At 36.4% G+C, this 21,695-nt stretch overlaps 2 protein-coding genes across 4 annotated transcripts; one reads left to right on the top strand and one right to left on the bottom strand.

Annotated features, from left to right (window-relative positions):
• The first annotated feature begins 100 nt into the window (after positions 1 to 100).
• msl-2 (male-specific lethal 2) lies at positions 101 to 12,929 on the top strand. Of its 3 annotated transcripts, none has more exons than XM_072301033.1 (5): positions 101 to 1,161; positions 2,178 to 2,378; positions 5,968 to 6,066; positions 7,058 to 7,197; positions 8,358 to 12,929. In XM_072301033.1, the coding sequence occupies exons 1-4, from the start codon at positions 403 to 405 to the stop codon at positions 7,163 to 7,165; spliced, it is 1,167 nt and encodes a 388-aa protein (XP_072157134.1). In that variant the 5' UTR covers positions 101 to 402; the 3' UTR covers positions 7,166 to 7,197; positions 8,358 to 12,929. The 3 variants fall into 3 exon arrangements, with proteins under 3 accessions (XP_072157134.1, XP_072157133.1, XP_072157132.1); XM_072301032.1 differs by having other exon boundaries at positions 7,772 to 12,929; XM_072301031.1 differs by having other exon boundaries at positions 7,058 to 12,929.
• Positions 12,930 to 13,435: 506 nt separating this feature from the next.
• LOC109038620 (V-type proton ATPase subunit e) lies at positions 13,436 to 20,250 on the bottom strand. The gene is made up of 4 exons (XM_019053726.2): positions 19,992 to 20,250; positions 17,880 to 17,927; positions 16,153 to 16,240; positions 13,436 to 14,782 (listed from the first exon to the last, which is right to left on the bottom strand). The coding sequence occupies exons 1-4, from the start codon at positions 20,087 to 20,089 to the stop codon at positions 14,762 to 14,764; spliced, it is 255 nt and encodes an 84-aa protein (XP_018909271.1). The 5' UTR covers positions 20,090 to 20,250; the 3' UTR covers positions 13,436 to 14,761.
• Positions 20,251 to 21,695: the final 1,445 nt, after the last annotated feature.

Genomic DNA, 21,695 nt, shown 5'->3' with positions numbered 1-21,695 from the left:
ACTCCTCTGACTCTTCACCATGGACATTCATCCATGCTCTAGATCCCTCTCTACCATGACCATGCTCCAATCCATGCTCCATATGCTCTTCACCAATTCCTTCTTCACCCACTCCACTCCACTCTCACTAACACCGTCTCAAGGAAAATACTTACTGATTACTGATGAAATTGTACGTTCATATCGAATTTTGGCCGGCTACAATAAGTTTTTTTGTTATTTTTGTGATTATTTGCAATTATTTGACTTGGATTTTACGTAGTAACGTCTGATCTGTAAGCTGAAATACGAACACAGTGTAGGTGTAGTATTCCTCTCCAACGCTGAGGTGAAGTGAAGTGTTGTTGACACATAAGACAATATTCATGTGCACTTACCGAAGTATTTTACTAACCTGCAGTCATGAATCCTACTAGTTTGTATGTTTCTATTTGCAAATTAGTGATGCAAGTTGAAGAGAATGATCCTTCCGTGTGGACTGATTTATGCACACTAATTCCTTATTTGCGACAATCTCTGTCTTGTGCGGTGTGCGGTGAGCTTTTAATCGAGCCTTGTACGCCATCAGCAACGTCTTGTCAACATCACGTTTGTAAACTTTGCAAAGGAGGCAAGAAACGGATTAAACCTGCATGTGTATGGTGTAAAAATGATGATGATTACATTGACAATGTGCATCTTCGTCTACTATTGCAGTGCTACAAAAAGATGTGTGAATACATCATGTCATGTTCCTTAACACTCACGCATTTATCTCGAACCGCATCTCAAATAGACAGCAGTAGTAATGTTAAAAAAAGTAATGCTTCTTCTAGCTTATTAGATATCATACGCGAAGGCTCAGGTTTTAAGGACAATTTCAAGAGTACAATAGGTCTATCGAAGTCTGCATACAGTATTTTACCGTGTGTTTACACAAATTCATCAACCCAAACATTGCAATCTAATCAGTCCTCTAATGACTCTTCAGTTTTACGGACCGCTTTTAGGAATAACACACAATGGAAAGCAAATACTATCAAAACTCTCAACAGCTCTACTCCAATTGCTCCCTCTTTAAATTCGCCAAGAATATCTAGACCTATCATCAAGAAAAAAACAGTGAAGAAAGTCGTTCCTCCACAGGACCATCCGGTTCATTCTCAGCATCACTCACCCATGGTACGAATCATTTTGTCATTTATTTAAATTTTTGAAAGCAAGTATGTCTGTAGTATCAGCTTGATACTGTGAATAGTCTGTGACGAGGGGTCAGTAAAGGGTACATTATACAATCTGACAATGAGCCCCTAGACAAGGCATAAACTGGAATGGAATGTCAAGTTTTCTCCTCAAAATCCTATATATACAACAATTCCCACAACAGGAAGTTAGAAAATTAACTCCTGAACAAGATATTAAAAAGTATTTTTAACGCAGATCAAATGAAAGTTTGGTCATACAATTGACGTCATTCGTATTTTTGCCATTTAACCAGAAACCATTGTCAATTTTAAACACTTATATCGGGAGAAAGGTAATATCATCAGACAAAATGCAGCCTGATAAAAAGAAGTTCAACTTTAAATTAAACAAGTAAAAATGTCAAGCTGTAAAAGTAAGTGGATGGGATTAACTCTCGAGGGTCAGTTGAAGTTAAAAAAAAATAAAACTAGTTCTTACTGAAACTTCTTGAAAATATGGGTGTAAAAAAAATAATTGTTCTAAACCATGTTGGTACTACAGGATGACCTTGAAATTCTGCAAGCCGATCACAACAGTTAATACCGAATACATTTTTCGGTGGCTCAACCCTCAATTGGTGGATCTCCATTTAAAAATTTTTGCTCTCAATTTAATTTTTGAACATGAACATAATGGTTTGAAAATTCACAGTAAGTATTACTATCAAGTGGTTAAGGAAAATAAGAAAAAACTTTCAGCCCATAAATTCATTTTTTTTCTCTCTGAAAAATATTGATTTTGGAAATTGTAGCTGGATACTCCGACGCAAAAAAAAGTCCAACCTCCTAGGAAATCACTGAAGAGTGAACTTTCTTTGATGAGATGCCGGCTATAGTTTCACTTTTCTGGATTATATTAATCGTGTTATTTTTTAATCTGTAAGAAATCCATTGTTGAAGCGACTGTATATTGTTGCCATTCGCTTTATATTTGCAATTCTATGTTTACATTAGGTTTCCTACAGTCCAGCCCCTAAGATAAAAGCAGCTGGCACTAAGCCTGTAAGGAGTGGCTGTCGGTGTGGAAATGCAACTGCTTCACCTGGTAAGCTAACGTGCTGTGGTCAACGGTGTCCTTGCTACATTGAAAGCAAAGCTTGTTTGGAATGCAAATGCAGAGGTTGTCGGAATCCACACATATCTGATGGTCAAAAGGTAAGAAACACCAGGCTACCACAATGATTCCATTTGAAATTGCAACAAGCACACTTGGATCAAGTTTCACAGAAATGCACTAAGTCCCATTTCGGCAAAACATGAACTGGGAGTAGTTAGAGTAGTAGTCAGGATGGCGAGGGATACTCCCTCCGTTTCGGCCTCAACTTGAGAGGTTTTTTGAGCTTGGGAGTTGCTTTCAGAGAAAACAAAACAAAAAAAAAAAAGTTGTGAATTGAATCAGTCATTAGTTTTCTCCTGTTAAAAATTCTAAGTTAAGGAAAAATAATGTGAACGCGAGAATGGTCGTTTAACTTTTTCCTCAACATTAAGTCTTAATGGAGTGAAATAACTGTATCCTTCTTTCTCAGTTGCTGTCCAACTCTGTCCATTTATGCCACAAGAAGAAAAGAAAATTAGTTGGGACCACAGAGTGATGCTCTTTAATTTTCAAGTCCTTGAACATCCTTAATTTGAGGAAATTCCAAGTATACTCAACAATCCTTACATGCCCCCAATGTGACCCAGTCATTAGAATTGAAGGAACCCTCACTCAAAGGTGGCTAGTGAAGTTGATGAAATTGGTCAAGGAGATAAATCGCCTTACTGGGATAGGCGCAAACCTCAATGCTAGATCGTGATGATTCCTTTTGCACAGGAACCGGGGAAAGAAAAGAATGGACTGATTTCACATGAATGCATCAATCTTATGTATGATATCTCTATTATTTCGCATATGCACATCAGAGTTCAGTCATCAGTTTGCACATTGGTTACCACAAACATTCATATTGAATTGCGCTGTTTTCTGATGTGTCATTTGTCTACCTTTTTCTTACCCCAGTTGGAACTTCACAGTGCTGTGATACTGAGCCCTGCGGGCTGATTTTTGAAATTGATAAACCAAGCTATAGGCAAAGAAGACAAAAGAGGTATGGAGGGATTCTATTGGTGGGAGCGAGTGGTTGCAATTGAAAAAGGAGGTAGGAAATAGACTAAACGGCAACTCATGAGAGACTCGATAGTTTGCCCATCATTTTCTGCCTCAGTCTATAAGAACCACCCAAATCAACCATTATGATCGCTCCATACTCCCTACGTGTTCCTTGCCTATCAATTTCAACAATCAGCCTGCAGCAGTGCTCTCTCCCGGTCAGTGGTGCATTTTTACCCCTGAAATTTCAGTCCCTGCCGATCGACACTAATATTTTGTGCTGAGCTGTATTTTTGTGCTTCTTCTAATGTGAAGAAAAACACTTGAACGAAACAAGAAAAATCAGAGAGATGGAAAATCCAAGGGATAGGAAAAACCTGGAGAGTTAGGGAGAAGGGATGGATAATTTTGGTAGACATCTGAGAGGGACAGAACACTCTTTGAAGCATAATTCATTTGCAGTATCAGCCGCTTTCCTTCATTCGGCAATTATGGCGAAAGTATGTTTGAGTGCAAAAAATTCAAAATTCAGCGCACTATTCTGTTTTTTTCTTATTATTAATAAAAAAAAAATTGCCTATGGATTTCCTCTTGTAGCTTGGGCGCTTGAGCAGTTTCTGCTTCCCTTATGAGGACGGAGAAAATTGCAGGAGGCCTGACAGATTTTTTTGATGATTTCATGTAAATTCCATTGAAAAAAAAAAAAAAAATATAAGGGAGGCTTGGAACTTTTCACATCCTTGTTTTCTCTTGATTTTTTTCCTGACTGTGCTATAGAATGTTTTATTTTTGTTTGTGATGGAGACTGCCCTAATGTCAAGTAGTACTTTCATACATCACTAAAAATTTCACAGTAACAGTTCCATTTTCAACTTCAAATTAAGTTCCATTTTCAACTTCAAATTAAGTTCCATTTTCAACTTCAAATTAAGTTCCTTTTTCAACTTCAAATTAAGTTCCATTTTCAACTTCAAATTAAGTTCCATTTTCAACTGATGTGTGAGGGCGTTTATTTCTGTGAAAACACTCCGGGCCCTAGAAATGTTGGTTTCTCATCTCCTCTCTTTTAAAACCACTGATGAAGTGAAATTCACAAAACCTTGACTGGATGCCAGTAGGGCTGTTCTATCGGTTGTCGGTAAGCTACCGAAACTGTTCCGTTAAGAGAAAGTTACGATAAGAGCGCCCTTGCCGATAGCGATCAGAGTTTTCGGAGCTGGCGAAAATAAGCTGTTGCCATGTGTACATCTATTTCATGCGCCGCCCCGCCAGGCAATCTGATAAACCGACACAAGGGGCAACAATGCATTGAGTGCGAGCTCTCAAAAATCCGATAAGGCCGGCTGTTGTCGATATCATCGCCACTGTCGGTACTGCCGCCAGTTTCAATAAGAGACGATATCGAAAGCGTTCCGGCAAGAATTCGTTTGAACACCCCTAGATGCCAGTTTAAAACGGTGATAGCTAGAGAGTAACAATATGTGCCAAAGATTTTCTTCTTTATGCTCTTTCTAACAATGTGTCACAAAGAAGGGGTTCCCATCATAAAAAAAAAGTTGGAGGCCCGAAAATGTTTAACTCCCCAGAAGATTAGTACCCTCTTTATGATAAGATTATTCCCACAATTTCATCTCTTTCTTTAGTTGCTCAAAAGTTAAGAAGGGTGGGTACTTTATGGACACCCTGTATGTGACATCCACAGGTAAAGGGACCCTATTCGATCCAAACTCAAAATTGAGTTGCTTATATGTATATCAAAAGAAATGATCGTCATTGTGACTTAGGCCTGTCATGCGTGTATTTACAAACTGGTCACAATGAAGATGCCTTTTGCCTCTTGAATTAAATACGTCCAGTCATTGTTACCAGAGCAGTCAAACGAATAAAGAAACACAAACAAAACTAATGGAGTGTCAAACAAACCTGAGTAATGGCTGCAATTCCTCACCAAGATATCAAAGTTTATACATAGCATTGATTATGAGAAATTTGAAGTAATCGGTCACAAGAAAACCAGAATCTTCTTGAATCAAATTGCTCCCTATATACAACAGTTCTGATAGGCCTCTAAATAAGCAGTGTTCCTTCCTCTCTCTGCGTTGTTCAAAGTGTAGATAATGTGCAATAACTGAGCCAAATTCCTGAAATTGAGGTTGTCATATTTTCATACTGCAAAGGCTGTGATGGTAACATTTAGTGTGCGCTTTAACACTTGTAGATTATGGTCTTTTTCATGAGCAGGAGTTTGAATTCATGCATCGAAAAACATTTATCTCTTTGTAAGGAGTTACTTGCAGTAATTTCCATGGGACAAATTGTGTTCTATGCAGCAAAATTGTATTGAGAAAACATATATCGTATTATAATTTTTTAATCGGCACCCTGCCTAAAAGTCCATTCTAATCTGTCATGCTCAAGATATGACTAAACCACTTGCTACTTATTCCACAGGACATTAAGGAATTTTTTGTACAAATCCTAAAATTAGATTTTTTGACCCAATTGCTCAATCAAAATGGCTGTAATGAAAATTGTGCCTCCCTGAACTAAGGATCCTTTACCAGCGAAAGACCACTTTTGTAGAATCCATATTCTTTGCTGAACTTGAGCTTACTCATAGTTTCTTAATTAATCTTGTTTCATTTCTCTCCATAGAAACTTCCTGATCTGAATAGTTATCCTGTACACATAGCTGATCTGCATTTAAATGTAAACGATCAATCTTCTGTGATCCCGAGCAACGCCACAGTTCAGGTATGAAAATTTGTAGTCCTCAAGTATTTACTGTCTTGTGCTGCAACTCATGTGGTCTCCCCTTACATCTGGCCCTGCTTATCACATTTTCTGCAAACCTCAGACAAATGACTTAGAGTGACTTCAGTTGACACCAAAATGGAACAATTTATTTTTTTTACCTCTACAAAAGAATTTATTATGTCATAGAGGCAATTCCCTGAAAGGAGGGGTTGCAATTTGGGCCGAAATCGGCTCCTCCACAGAATCGAGAAATTTTTGGATATTTGGGAGTTGACGATGCATATTTTACAGAAATCATCGGATTTTGCTGATACTCACATTTTTGTCACCTTTGGGCCCAGGTCAAAATCTGAGGTAGAATCGCGGAAAATATGTAATTTTAGCTATTTTGGGCTCAAAAGTTAGGTAAGTTCGGTTTTGAACTTGAGCCCATAAACATCGGTTGACCATATTCCTGTATGTTGTATGTCTAGGTGTCCCTCACAACATATTCGAAGTTTATGACTCGTCACCTTTGTGCCCAGGTCAAAATTTCAGGTAGAACAGCGAAAAACATGAATTTCTAGCTAATTTCGGCTCCAAAACCATGTTTTCGCCTCAGTTTCAGAGCCAAAAATAAATGTGAGTATCGGCGAAAGCCGATTTTTTCTCTAAAAGATGCGTCGTCAACTGCCAAATATCAACAAATTTCCCGATTCCGTCGAGGAGCCGATTTTGGCTCAAATTGCAACCTCTCCATTCCAAGAGAATCGGTGCAGCCATTCTTTTGTAGGAAAATAAATTGTTTCTACTAAGTTTGGTAATTGCTAATGTTACTCGACTTCCATCGAAGAATCACAGCTCTTAAGTTCGAAAATATTCTTGAAACACTTCTGTGTGCTATTATATGAATAAATTTATTTTGAATTTTTCCGGATCTGGGTCCCTTTTCTCATACATTTTTTTTATGCCAATTTTAACTGTTGTACATTTTTCTTGTTCCCATTAGGTGGTCGGTGTATATACAACACAACTTGAAACTCTGCCCGGGCGTTTTGTGATAGACAATGATGGCTGCTTGACGGATGGTGACGGTGTCAATACAACGGAGATATAATTACAATTGGTGCTACTATTGAAAAGAGAGAGGTATAGAGAGGAACAGAATCAGAATAATTGAATCTAATAATAATGCAAATTTTAATTTACTCATTTTTACTCCACTATCTTTTAATCTGATTATCGCCTCAATATTAAACTCTTCTCTCATCAAATTATCCTCTTCTTCTCAATGCTGATGTTTCTGAATCTGGGATAAAGAGTAGGGATGCTGAATCTGTGCAAAGAGTTGATTTGTTGGAAATCATTATTTTATCTGAAAGTTTTTGAAGGGTTATTTTCAATATTGTTTTGCACAAGTTATCAATCCTTGACTGAATGCTCTCTCTAATTTTTGTACATATTTCTGAAGACTAGAGACGTTTTTGAAAAGAAAAAGAAAGAAGAAGAAGAAAAAAGAGATAGATTGTGAGGATGGAATGATTGCATTCCAAATTTTCAATTTCATCACTCAAAGTTTATTGAAACCTCTATAAATTCAACCAATTATAACATAGTACGGAATGATTGACCTTATCAATGTTTTGTATATTTTTCTGCTTTAGTGAAATTATGAAACTACATTTTTTTAGATGAATGTTACTAATTTGTGGAATATTTCTAGGGACTTCGTTGAAGAGCTTTTACTTGATATTGATTTTGAAAAAGGACGCTTGGACTTGACTGTTTAGAATTAGATGAATATCAAACATTAATGAATAGATAGACGACTTTAACCAGGGATTATTGAAATCCATGGACAGGGGGAAAAGGGAACGATCTCATTGGTAATGGAAATGGATGGCTGCAGTGGACAAAAGAGGTAAAGAATAGACTAACTAACGGTGCGGAAACTCACGAGAGACCTTACAGCTAATTTCAAGGTCCCTCGTGGGGACTCTAACTCATCATTTTCCTTCTTAGTTCACGAGAACCACCCATTTCAACATAAACGATCGCTCTATTTTCCTGTTGTCTTCTTTGTCTATCACTTTGTCCATCAATTTCACTAATGAGCCTGCCTGTGGTCTTTAGCAGCCACATATCCACAGAGAAACTACCAAACCACTTATCTTGGTTTGCACATTGCAAATTTTCCTTCTTTCTAATTTGTCTATCCATTTCAATGATCAGCCTGCATAATTAGCCCAACTTAATTATTTGTTGCCTAAATTTCTTCCTGTTTATTTTTATTTTTATTTTTTTTTTAGTGGAAAACGCAAAATTCTGGTTTGAACATTCGATTACATTCAACATTTAGGAACTACCACTCCTCGGCCTGACTCGTTTTAGAAAAAACATGCGTGCCATTAGTTTTTCCATTCAGAGAGGTTCTGTCATGGTTGAGAAAGAATTGAGGCCATGGAACGAAGAACCACCATGCGTATAGCTGAAAACCTAGTTGAATCGGTTTCTGTTAAACGGGCGTAAGTCCACAAATCCAAATTTTTCAGGAGAGGCAAAAAACTGATTTTCTCGTTATGCAGGACACCACTAAATTTCAAAAAAGGGTTCAAAGGTTGTATAAACACCCGTTTAAAAGTTCTGAAATGTTTTTTTGGCTCAGAAAAATTTTAGTACCCTTTTAGGCTAATTTTAAGTTTTGGACTTACGCCCTTATACCAGAAAACGAAGGATGACTGATACAGTTTCAAGCCAAAAAACTAATATTAAAGTAAGTTTGAAAAATGTAGCACATGGTTTTTTTCTTTTATATAGCATAGGGAGTTATTATATGTTTTTAAATTTATTTAAAGGCCTAAATTTTCTAGAATTACTCCTATTTTTCCAAAATTAATGAAGGTGACATGGGATATTTTCATTTAAAAAAGTGTTGAAACCAAGTTTTCAAATTTCAATCATGTATTTTTGTGATCAATGCACAATAAGAAGTTATATCACCTAACAGCTAGGTCAAGATGCAAATTCAATACAAATGTTCTTCATTTATTATGAAAAAAGTTACAGAAACTTTAGAAATGCGCGAGTTTGAGAACTCGCCCCCCCTATTCCACAGGCTTCTATACATAGGACTTCCGCCATCTTTTCAGAAAATGTGTATGTACCCTAAAGGAGGCTGAAAATGCAAAAAAAACGATTTTGAAATTTTTGGACTTACGCCCGTATAACAGAAACCGATTCAGTTGTGAGAAAATCGTATTTGAAGTTTTGATTAATAGATGCATCGTTGAGTTTGCAGGGTGGGAAAACTGCAAAAGCATTTTTTCAAATTGCCTATACCTTCTGATCGATCCGCTGTGCATTTTTGGAAAATATTTCAGCTTTCACTTTAAAATTGTTGATTTAAAACATGTTGTTTTAGGTGGTTATTTTACCCACCACCAAGTCTCAACTGTTAATTGTTTGAAAAATACAATCGATGCTTTGCGACAGTCATAGATTGTCATGTAAAAGAAAATGACGGCCTTATGTCGAGATGAAACGCGTGATTGCATGAATGGGCAGAAAATCATCAATATACGCATCGGTACACGTTTATAGGTGGTTATTCTACCCGACTCTAAGTCTGATGATAAAATGGCTGTTAAATTGATTTAAAACACAAATTGATGCTTTGTAACTGTCAAATAACACACAGTGATGCAAATAGGCTGAAAAACACCGGCACTTGTATAGGTGGTTATTCCATCCACCCGTCAGTCGGTCTGACTTCACTGCACTAAAAGCAGACTCTTCAGCGGAGTAATCAAGGGATCGACTTGCCATCACTACCAGCGATACCCAAGGACACAATAATTTGAATGAACCGATGAGGGGAATGACCACCTACAGGCGCATAGGTGGTTATTCAAGCCATGGCCTCAATTGATAGTTCTGAATTGCTAAAAGGATTCCATTTGAAGTATCATGTTGCCAGTAGAAATGCTACAGTATTACTGCGTAATAGTAATATTTACTACTTGTACTTGTGGAGATACTTACGTACACTTACGACTTTAAGAGAAATTAAACATGAGAGGAGAGTAGGCAACTCAAAACATTCCGAAATTGATGTGTGGCTCGTAGCATAAATTTTTATTTTGTTTTAAATGAGTTGTTGAGAGTGCAGAATACTGTGTAAAAGATGATAATGCCATCGTTTTTCCCTCAATTCAAATTCAGAGCTTAAGCATTTTAGGTGGAGGCTGTAATGAAGGAGTTGATTGTTATTATTATTATTATGTTTTTCTTATAGAGAGCACCCCTCTACTCTGTCAGGCTCTCTTTAGGGTGTGTCATTTTTCAGCAACATTCAAAAGTCTTTGCTTGCTGATGTTTTTTCCAATCCGTTAGGTCCCTCTAAGATCTATGTGAAGTTTGAAAGCCCTATGCTGATTTTATGGTTCCTTGAATCAATTTTCCAGGGTGGCTCACGTGGAAGAAACACAGTTCGTGCAGTGGGAGTTAGAGTGCAGTTTTTTTTTCTAGCAAAAAGTACAGTTGAAAGGATGAAGTTTTATTTTTCACACTAAGAATGTATGAAGGGAATATTTGAAAACTAAAAAATCACATTCTAGTCTCACAAAGTAGGTCATGGTGCCGCTGGATTTATAACCCAACGCCATGGAAAATGATTGAGTGTTTGCAATCTTTTCATTAAACTTACTAGGAATTCTTCAAAAAACATGAAAGCATATATGTCTTGAAATAGTAAAAAAATTATGTTTATAGGTTTCTTACCCTGCTTTGGAAATGTCCTGTACACCTTGCCAAAACCACTCGAGTGAGGAATAAATGGTATATTTCATTTTATATTCTAGTAATCTCGGCAACAGTGTAAAATGCTGAGTCTATAGTTATATTAAGCTGAACTACTGAATACTATGCCTTCATAACTTTGGAAGACCTGAGATTTGATGTGAAGAATGCCAAAATGCGATCATTTCGCAGGGTGTCAGCAAGCTGGTGGGACCGCCAACCTTTTATCGTGAAAAATACCCTGAAAAATATTTTATGGAAGAAATGGCTAATTAAAGAATCCACGGCAGCATGCAGGGACTCCATTCTGAAAAGACTCTTTCGAAATTCGAAGTCTTATACAGTTTCAATGTCTCTTCACAATATTGCCAACTACTTCTACCAATTTGCAAGCTTGGTAATGTCGGCAGCATGACACTTCATTTCATAGTAGTTTACTTTAATTTCAGTTCTTTCCAACATCTTTACTAGTTTCTCTTTTGATTGCTTCATGTTCTATTCCAGTGTAACTCACTGGAGATATGATAAGGTAGTTCCAATGTGTATCTCAGCATCTTTCAATATACCGTACAGCTACAGTAATCATAGCATCATAGAGTATTTACAACTCAACTTATTCTGTTATGCAAAATGCAACTCAGCATCCTAACATCACTAAAACATCCTTTTTGATATAACAGTTTTTATTTTGAAACAATTCTGCAAATGATGGTGATAAATTAAAAGAATAATTATTTTCCACAACTTCTCACAATAATTATTTCTAACCCTTTCTCTGCCTGTTTTGGTACAAGGTTTTTTAATATGCATGGCCCAATTTTTGGGGAATCTGTCAAACTTCTTATAAAGAGCGGGAAAGTTTGGGAGCATCAAATCAAGGGGACATAAATCTGGGAATAAGGCACAGGAGGAGCCACGCTTGTTGATTCATTCCATAAATCATTTTATGCCCCTTCCTATTTCAAGCTCTCTCATTATTTATGCCTTCCTGTTCTTCCGTTTCACCTCTAAGTACCTTCAACTTATATATTATGCCATTTCTTAAAAAGATAATTCCTCCTCTCTGCTCCCCTTCTCAGCTGCAATTACTACGTTTTTAAGAAAGCCTGTGTCTCCTTCATTTTTAAGTATTAAGAAACATCAACAAGGGAACAACCCTGCAAGAAGTAATTTAAAGTTTTGCAGAGTCAACATAATTTCTTGAAAACCCTCTCATCATTTTGCCAATTTTTGACCCATTGGAACAATCAATGAGTAGAAAAGAAGTCTAATCCTGTGTGTCAAACATTTTAATTCCAACTTTAAAATCTACTATAGAATGTGACACATCTTTTTTAAAATGGCTTTTATGTACCATGTAATGTCCTGAATTTCTGAAAACATCAACTGATACATGGACTACTGTTTTATGTAGTTAATGGAAAGTACACTCTGCAGGTACATCACTGAACAAAGAGAAAAGAGGTGATGGTAGTCGCTAATTCGTTTACACTGTAATTTAGGTGAGTAAATTATGGTGCAAACATCCAAAATTCAAAGCATGGAAAACTGAGCTGTGAAGTTTGTTGGCGTGTCGTAGTTCAACATCACACATAATTTTCAACACTTTCAGAGAGATTTGTCTATTCACTATAACCTCACTACTCTCGAGAAAACCAACGTCATAAAAGTCTGTAGCAACCCACTTTGCATCATCAACAGAATTCAGTGGTGTAAGGAATGCAACCGTTTCCTTTTTTCTCCACAAGCTTCGCTACTTAGCCAGAATCCTGATGGACGTACAGTATTCATCCTCCATTTTTGGAAAAAGGCTCTTTTTATTTTTGTCCTTCCCCCCCCCCCCTCCCCAAATATATCAGAAGTGCTTTTAATCAGATCTTCAGTGACGTTCCTGATAAAAGTTTATATTCTTGAAACATGTTAATTTATAACTCGTAACTTACACTGTTTGTGCAGTCTGTTTCCACCTGTCTTTTTGAAGTCTCATTTGCTGGGTGAAGACAACCTTCCTCAGTTTATTCGCATTTACACTGTTATAAAGATAAACTTTTTAACCATTATACAATTTCTATTCATGAGCTTAATATGGAATGTGTTTAATTCAACCCTATTGCGCTAGTCAAAATCCTTGAGCTTTCCGATAGATTCAGCAACGAGGGAACTGGAGGAGACGTCGTGATTTCAAGAATATTTCAACAGCTCTGAGCCCAAAGGCAATGAACTCTACTATAGCTGTTTCAAGACATTAGATGAAAACCTCACTGATTTCAATGCAAATCGCGATTTCGGAACTCCCCATCCTAAAATTTGTTTTTACGAGAGGCTACCAAATTTATTACACTGGGCCACCAAAATTCTCCGAAACGCCAAAATCTCAATTTTTCTAAAAATGTGCTCTGGGTGCCTCTCGACGCAGGCAACCAAAATAAAACTTCAAATAAGACGCAAAAGAGAGTCATAACCTATTGCAAAATTTTACCTCTTTTTTGCTGAGATGGTTACCAACACCAACAACAGACTGATGTGTAGCAGTGGATAAGTTATTGGAGGATACTTATGGTAAAAGGTACATTGTATTGAAAATTGCTGATTTTGCTTTTGGATACTTTTTACTAAGAAGAAAACAACAACTTAAAGATAAAACAAATATGATCCAAACTTGTTAGTAGAACCGAAACAACAAAATTCATTCACTTCGAATATCATGAAAAAGAAATGAAATGGATAAGACAAAAAAGAACCAACAGTCTATGCCACCTCCATATGGTTGTATGAGATAATTCACAGAGGACTTGTAGTTTTGCTGCAGATTGGCTGATTTCTTTCCTTTTAAACAAAATACTGAAATCACCGGCGATTCTGCGCCTTGATACCCAGAGGATAGCTTCCACATGGAAAAACATTAGGAGTGAATATCTTGGTCAAGGGAAACAATTTATATGATGTTTTTAAAATTCCTACCATCAGTTTTGGTGTAATGCATGATATTCCAATCATCAGTTTTGGTGTAATTTAATAGAATGATTGATTTGAAAGTCTCTCCAAACAAACATGTAATCAAAGAAAAATTTGTAGAGATGAACATAACACACTTGTTTTCGTTGCTCAACAACTTAAGATTTGCTGATGACTGATAAAAGCTTTCAGAGACTTGTTGTGCGAACATGCTGTTACTACTACTCTTTTCATTTTGAAAATAAAAGAAAGAAGAAAATGGGGGAAAAATTTCCACTTAATTACACTTTCACCATTCAAAATACTTTTAAAGCTTACAATAATACTTCCATGCTAATGCTTGTGAAACCTGGGAGAATTTCCTTCTCACTCAAATAAAATCAGTATGCAGCTAGCGCATTCACAACTGCGAGACAATCAATATTTAAATAAAAAAGGAAAAGAAAAAAATGAAAAAAACTGATGGTAGACTGAGATAGGAGCTACAGCATTCAATACAAATTGCTGTCTGATGACTCCAATGTCAACAAAAAATAACTTTGTCATCCTATAAATGGAGACTTAATTGCATTTGAGTGTTCTTGCGATAAGAATTTCTGCTGTTGGATTAATCATTGAGTGTTCTATGATTTACTGAGATAAATTTATTATGAATTGACACCTTAAATACACAATAGCGAATTTATTCTTGGGGTTATGAGTTTGTTTACATTGAAACCACTGAACATCCATGTATCGACTAATGCAAGGGTGACAGATCAATTAAATCAGTTGGATCTAATACTTACTTTAAAATTGATCAGTGATACAGTTTACAATGAATATATACATCTAGGAGAAACAATAAAGAGCAAAATTCTTAAGGAAAAATAATTATAATAACCATTACGGAGACCAGGGGTTATTTGGAATGGTGGTGCATCTCGTATTGAGAAGAAATCTGTCTCGAAAACCGTGAAAGCTATGACCCAACAGGGTAACCCTGAAATAGAAAGAAATAAAAGTCATAATGAATGCCTGAAAATGAAACTTTATCAAAGCTGACTCAATATCAACAGACATCAAACTTCTACGTCAGAATGAAACATTCTCTCATCCTCAAGAGCTGAATGATATTTTTAGTTAGACATACAGTTCTGATAAATAATGATGATCTTTGAAGAAGGATGGTACTTCTAAGATCGATAGAATTGGGTCAATCTAATGACAAGTTGATGTGTGGTGTCAGTAGCGATGGGACATGGAGCAAGGATTACTGTTCGGTGACATGCTTTGTGTTATATCCATGATGGCGATTAAGTATCATCTAGATTTTGTGGGATACTGAGCTGAGGTCTTAAAATATCTGAACTGAGTCGTATTTTGTTTGGCGAAACAATCGTAACCGTTTCGCATCAGAGCGCAATATTCCTACTTTGTTTGAGTGTTACCGGATGTCAGTGAGCGGGGCTTACCTAATCTGAATTTCTTTTGCACAACATGGAAACCTTGTCAGTAAAATTTGATAAGCAACAATCGAAACGTGCTCTGAGCAGGTTCCAGAAATTGTTGCCGATTGTTACGGAGTTTTAACCTCACTTTGCTCGGCTGTCCTCTCACTGGTTGCTCCTTGATCGAGAAAAAGTTACACAAACAACAATTTTACAGAAACAAATTGTGCCTGTTACCTCAAATAAAATACGACTCTGGTATACATCTCTCGGCAAGACCCTAAGCGCAGTATTTCAATGCATCTGCCTGAGCTGAGCACTCCCCCCTCAGTCTTGCACTGAAACTCATTCAAGGTCATTCTGTACCTAATTTTAATTTTTGGTTTTCCCTGACTTTGACTTACCCCCAGAATAATGTGAACTCAACTCACCACTCTTCTATCATCTTGTTCCTTGCAATAGTTAAGTTTTTTATAAATCACGATTAATTATTACACAGTTCATGAAGTTTGCAAAAGACTATGGACAATTCTTGAAAAATATCAAAGCAAATCCCTTGATCAACGGCTACTGAAGGTTGCAGAAAATGCCTGATCATTCATGATTGGACATGTGTAAGAGTGGAACAATTTTTAAGGGGTAAAAGTTTTACATGTTTTAGTGATAATTCGCAGAGAGATTTGTGAACTAAAGCATGGCCACTAACAGTTGGAGCAAGACAAAATTTTGAAAAATCCACTACCAACACTTTGAAATCGGGAAGAAATTTTATGGCAAGCTCTTGGGCAAAATGTAGAAAGCTATTGGACAAGCACTCTAGAATACATCTGCACTCCTGAAGGCCTGCTCTCTTTCCTTTGAAGATCAAATTAAAAACCTATTTTGATGTCCCAAAAATTGAGTGGAGGCAACAGTTGCTTACCCACTCTCTGGCCATCAATAATAATGTTGAATTCGAAAGTTTTGGTCCAAGGAGGGGGTTCATCTGAGCCATGTAACATGTCAGCCAGCTGTAACAAAAAAAACCAAATAAACAAAAATTGGTAAAAGAATCTGATTTGGAATTAAACTTACTATGTGGTGATTATACAAGGAAGTAATTAAATAATCATCCTAGAGCTAGATGAAGGGTTCTCAGCTTCAATCTACAATTTAATTCTTAGGACAAAAATATTTAAATTATACGTCGATATTTAATACTGCTACTGAGTTAACCCTTCACTGGGCGCGCCAACGTGAGTGACATAACCGGGCAAGCCGCAGCATTTGGACCGCAACATTTAATTCCGCTTTTTCGAGTTTTAAGTGGTCAATGTACACTATCATAAATTGTAAACTATTTTTAAATGACTTTCTCTTTTTTCAGTTTTATTTTCCATTACTTTAACTGCTGTTAAACCTTCAAATTTGCGAGGAGAGAGAGCAAGTGAATATAGTAGAAGATTTTGCAAGAGAGGATTAATTTTTAATCATAACTGTTAAATGGAGCTTTTCATGTAGGATGAGTTAATTTTTTAGTTTCCTCTGGAAAAATGCAACGAGTCATACTTAAATTGATATTAAATGAAAATGATATGCATTGGAATCACACTTTGTTCCCCTTTGTTGGCTCAGCTTTGTTCAGCCAGCTGTGACGTAATAGTGGTCTGACTTTGGGTTTGGTATTTTTTTTTTTTTTTTTTTTTTTTTTTTTTTTTTTTTTTTTTTTTTTTGCATTTTTTGTTGAGACCAATTATTGAATTAAATCAATTTTGCTGACATGATCAAAGGAATTTGTATTCAAATAATTGTATTATTTGAAGAATTGTAGGGAACAAATGTTGCAACACTGTAAAATGCTCTTAGGGCAAGTAAAAAAGTGATCAGTGTCTAATTATTTAGAATGCACAGAAAAAACCTCACAAAGTGACCATTTGATATTGGCAACACGACTGGGCGCGCCGCAGCAATCAGACTGCAGATATTGACATCCTTGGATTCGGGCCTTACATGCAGATATTCCAGAGATGAGAAAATTCTTAAATTGTGCAATTTGTGTCCTTCATAGCCCCACTCAGGAATACTGAAAGTTCTGGCCTACCCTTTTCTACCTGTGCGGAGCAACAATTTACCTGATATTGCGCTCCGAAACTGTGACACGCCCACCGAAGGATTAAAGTTGGCAGGATGGATGAAATCTGCTGATAAACAGGTATTGTGAAAACTAATTATGATTAATTTGGTGACACAGGATACAGGCTTACAGTAGGTGTTCTATGGTTGTGGAACCCATTAACTAAAATTCTGAGCAGCCATAATCCTTCTGAGGGAAGATACATATAAAAAAGTTGACAAGGTTTTATAGTTTTATGACGTGGACAAATTAGAATGGTTTCAGAGTAAAATTTTCATATTTTTTTTTAAATCACCATATGTCAGGTCACACCATGACAATAATTCAGATTCATGTACTAACTTCCCTCCTAGACGCCAGTGGTGCACTCTTGGTGACATTCCCACATGGATTTAAAAACTAAGTCTCCAATACTTAAAATCGAAATTTGTGAGAAAGTACCATACCTAGAACTAATACAGGATGTGAAATATAAAAATGAAAAATAAATCAATGAGGAGAAAAAAAAGAAGGACAGAGAAAAAAAGGTGACTTACAACAACCAGCATGTGAAAGCTGTCAACATTAACATGAGTTGCAGGATTCTGGAAAAGTAAGAAGAGAAATGATAATATCTTGGGATTACAAGTAGACAAGTGTGATATACAAAGAGAATATTATTTTGACAACAAAGCTCGAAAGGGTTTCTAATTTAGGAACAAATATAATCTTATACAAACCGAAGAAATACCTATACTTTTTCAGGGACAAAGACTTCCAATCACTATCTAGACCGCATAAACCCACTACCTCCCTGTTTCTTATCATACGGTCCGATAGTTCTCCTGCAATTTTCTTCTGAGAATAAATCAAATTTTGAGTAACTACTGATAACTGAGTAACGGCTGATATTATGGTTAGAAAAAGACAAGTTTGATATTTTGAAAATGGAATCTTCACTATTTTTACTATCTTAATATTTCACAATTTTTTTTTTTTAAATTTTACCATTTTTTTAAATAATGAATCAAACTTTATTAAATCAAATTGTACCTAAATTTCTTCTAAATTTTTCTGAATTTCCTAAATTTCCTTCACGCTTTTCATTCATATTTGTAATTTTTTTTTTATTTTTTTTTTATTGTTGCTTAAATTATCATCTAAATTAGTTTTTTTGTTGTTTATTTCTGTTAAAGTTTTGTAGTTTGAGTCTGTAATTATAGTTACGTTATTTTGTTTGTGTTGTTTGTTATTGCTGCTTAAATTATCATCTAAATTAGTTTTTTCATTGATTATTTCTGTTAAATTTTTGTAGTTTGAGTCTGTGATTATTTTGTTACGTTATTTTGTTCGTGTTGTTTTTCCTTGATTGCACCACCCACTATAAGTTCTTACTCAAAGGGTGGTAGGATGTATTTATTTTTAATTTTTATGAATTCTGGTTAAAATTAGCTGTGTTATTCATGTACACCTGCTTGAAGTGAAATAAACGTATTTGAATTTGAACTATCCGACTTGGAAGCGCTAAGGATAAACTAGACCTTATAGTAGATCATATGGAATATGCTCGAATGTGCAGCAGTTTTCCTGAGACAGCTCTTGAGTATTTGAGGGAATTTTCCAATTTCCGAGAAGAAATAATGGTTTGAATTTCAGCTTGTTCGTTGCCAGAATATTTAATGAGTGCTAAGAGAGTTAGTTTTCAAATATTCAGGCCTTAAGTATGTCAGAAACTTGCTTAACAGTGCAGGGCACGTCCATCACTCTGCAGAAAGTGGAACTTTAACCTCAGGGGTAGAGAGACCTTGTAATCGACGGAATTTCAAAGTTGTCTTCTGTTTTCTGTGATAACTTCAACCAATTGAAGGCACAACTTCATAATATGCATTCATGATGGAATATACAGGGTTAATACAGTGATTGGTGGTACAAGCAATCACCAAACTGCATTCTTAATCTTATTGCTAAGTGCTAACGCCCCAGCATACAGAGCCACTGTCAGTGGATTTGGTACCGCCGGCTAAAGGGCGGAGCAGATCCAGCCACAGCAATTATTACATTGCTATAAAATTGCGAATCTAACAAAAATAATGACAAGAAATAACTATTTAGAGGCAACTAGGAGCTGAAATTGCAATTGATGGCAATCTACTAGTGGATTTGCTGATCATTGAGGTAAACCCTGTATTGAGGTACGGGAAAACTCGTTAGACCAAAGAAGATCAAGCCTATGAGCTGAATGGGTACATAAGTTGAAAATACTGGAGAGAATCGTTAGCTCTTCTTGAACCATTCAGACATCTGATTAAGAAGCAATACCAAAACAGGAGGATATTTCTAGCGCGGCTGTGACAGAACATTGATCTGCTTGATTTGTCGTATGATAACCAGATGGTCCATCAAAAAGAATTAGGAAAAAAAACAGGGAAGACTTCATATAGAAAACTGATCTTGAAAACCTACGGGTAGACAGTGAAAGGCATTTCTGTCTAACAAAGTTCCAGCCAAATGCTCTACTGATAGAAATGTCCCGCCTCTCAAGGACACTAACAGGAAATATCACCTCTTAATTTTGAAAATACTCAGAAGTTTCAGAGAAAACTGAGTCATTGATGTTCGTGATGAGATAGGGATCACAAAAGTGAAAAGAAAGTTTGCATAAATCTTACCCTCGATGTGGACTTTTGGGAACTATGAAGGGTAGTCCAATACCGACAATGCCCCACAGAACTGTGAAAAAGGCAACTGGTAAAAATGCTGCTCCCATAATGAAATATTTACAAGTTTAGTGTCAATAAAGCATTTAGAGTATAACGAACTGGTGAAACAAAGGAACTGTAGGTGGAGATATATCAAACTTTGACAAAACTGTATGCTCTTCCAACTCAGAAGACACTCATTTCCTCACAAGAACAAGATAACAAGAACAGGATTGAAGCAGGATGGAAGGAATGTGGATGTGGAAGGAGGGCATAGACAAAAAAAAAGGAGGTGTTTGCATCTTGAGGTTTGTTTACCCTGTGACGTAGGTCGGTACAACCTGGCCAGCGAAATCCGGAATTCGAAGTATGAAAAACGAACCATAATGTTCCATTTTCTTGCTTAAATCAACTTATGATATAATTTCAAGCACTTTTTATAGAATGACTTTTTTCCATAAATTACACCATTTCCAAGAAAATCGATGATAAAAGTCGCTGTACCGACCTACGTCATCAAAAAATCCAAGATGCTCGAAATGCAAACACCTCCTTTTTTTCTCTATGGTAGGAGCAGAGATGGAAAGTGAAATTTCACGTTTTGAAATTTCATGAAATTTCACGTGAAATTTCATGAAATTTCACAAGGCCCGAATAAATTTCAAAAAAATTGAAATTTGTTGATTTTTCAAAGAAATATTGTTACTAAGTCCTCGGAAACGGTTCAGATGATCCTCCTGCTGATGCAGCAGAATATGGCCCACTAATGAGATGCTACACCCAAAGGAGGGGGCACAAGGGGGGTTTTAGAGAAAGTTAGCCCTAACCTAACCTCCAAACCAAATGTAAACAGACATGTACCCAGCAAATCGCGTGGCCGTGGACAAGATTATAAGAACATCACACCCTTTTAGAAACGTTTTACTTTAGTACTTATCCATTTTTGAAACTGAGATTTCTGACTCTAAAATATATATGTTGGCAGTTTGGCACTGCTGAGAATAATCTTTATAGTATAATTGTTAAATATGTAGGACATTAAGTTGGTTCAGAAATATACCACTAAAAGTGCCGTTTTTTAGCATTACAATTTTTAGCATCAATTTCTCCAACGTTTCTCAAATAAAAGTCCCCCCCCCCCCCTCATAAAAAAAACTAGTATTTTCATGCCGATGCGTGGAGGAAATTGTTCTTGTGGTGGAGCGGAGGCACTCAAGTGTCAATGATGCATTACTTACGAAAATTAAGGACCCATGACTTACATAAGTGACATCTGACATGACACCGAAATCTTCGTGATAAAAAACTGAGCTGCTGGAAGAGTGGGTGGTGAGGTTAGGTTAGGTCAGGGGGGGCTGAAAAATCTCAATATCGAGAATCACCGTTTCTAGGCGTTTCTTGGCCTCTTGAATGTATCCTCAAAAGTTTCAATAAATTTCATGAAATTTCGTGAAATTTCATGAAATTTCATGAAATTTCACGCGTGAAATTTCACTCGAATAAATTTCATGAAATTTTCCATCTCTGGGTAGGAGAGCTGCTGAGCTGCGTATTTTGCATAGAGTACATAGAGTCGTAATGTAAATGGGAGAGCTGGCGCCATGTTCTGCTCGACGAATTCCGAACCCGGTGTGCGCCGAGTTCGGGTCGCTTTTTCGATACATTTTCGATCCA

Source organism: Bemisia tabaci, chromosome 5 (assembly GCF_918797505.1).
Source record: "Bemisia tabaci chromosome 5, PGI_BMITA_v3".
NCBI classification, from domain to species: Eukaryota; Metazoa; Arthropoda; class Insecta; order Hemiptera; family Aleyrodidae; genus Bemisia; species Bemisia tabaci.
The sequence above is the reverse complement of the archived record's forward strand: the minus strand, read 5'-3'. Positions and strand labels throughout refer to the sequence as shown.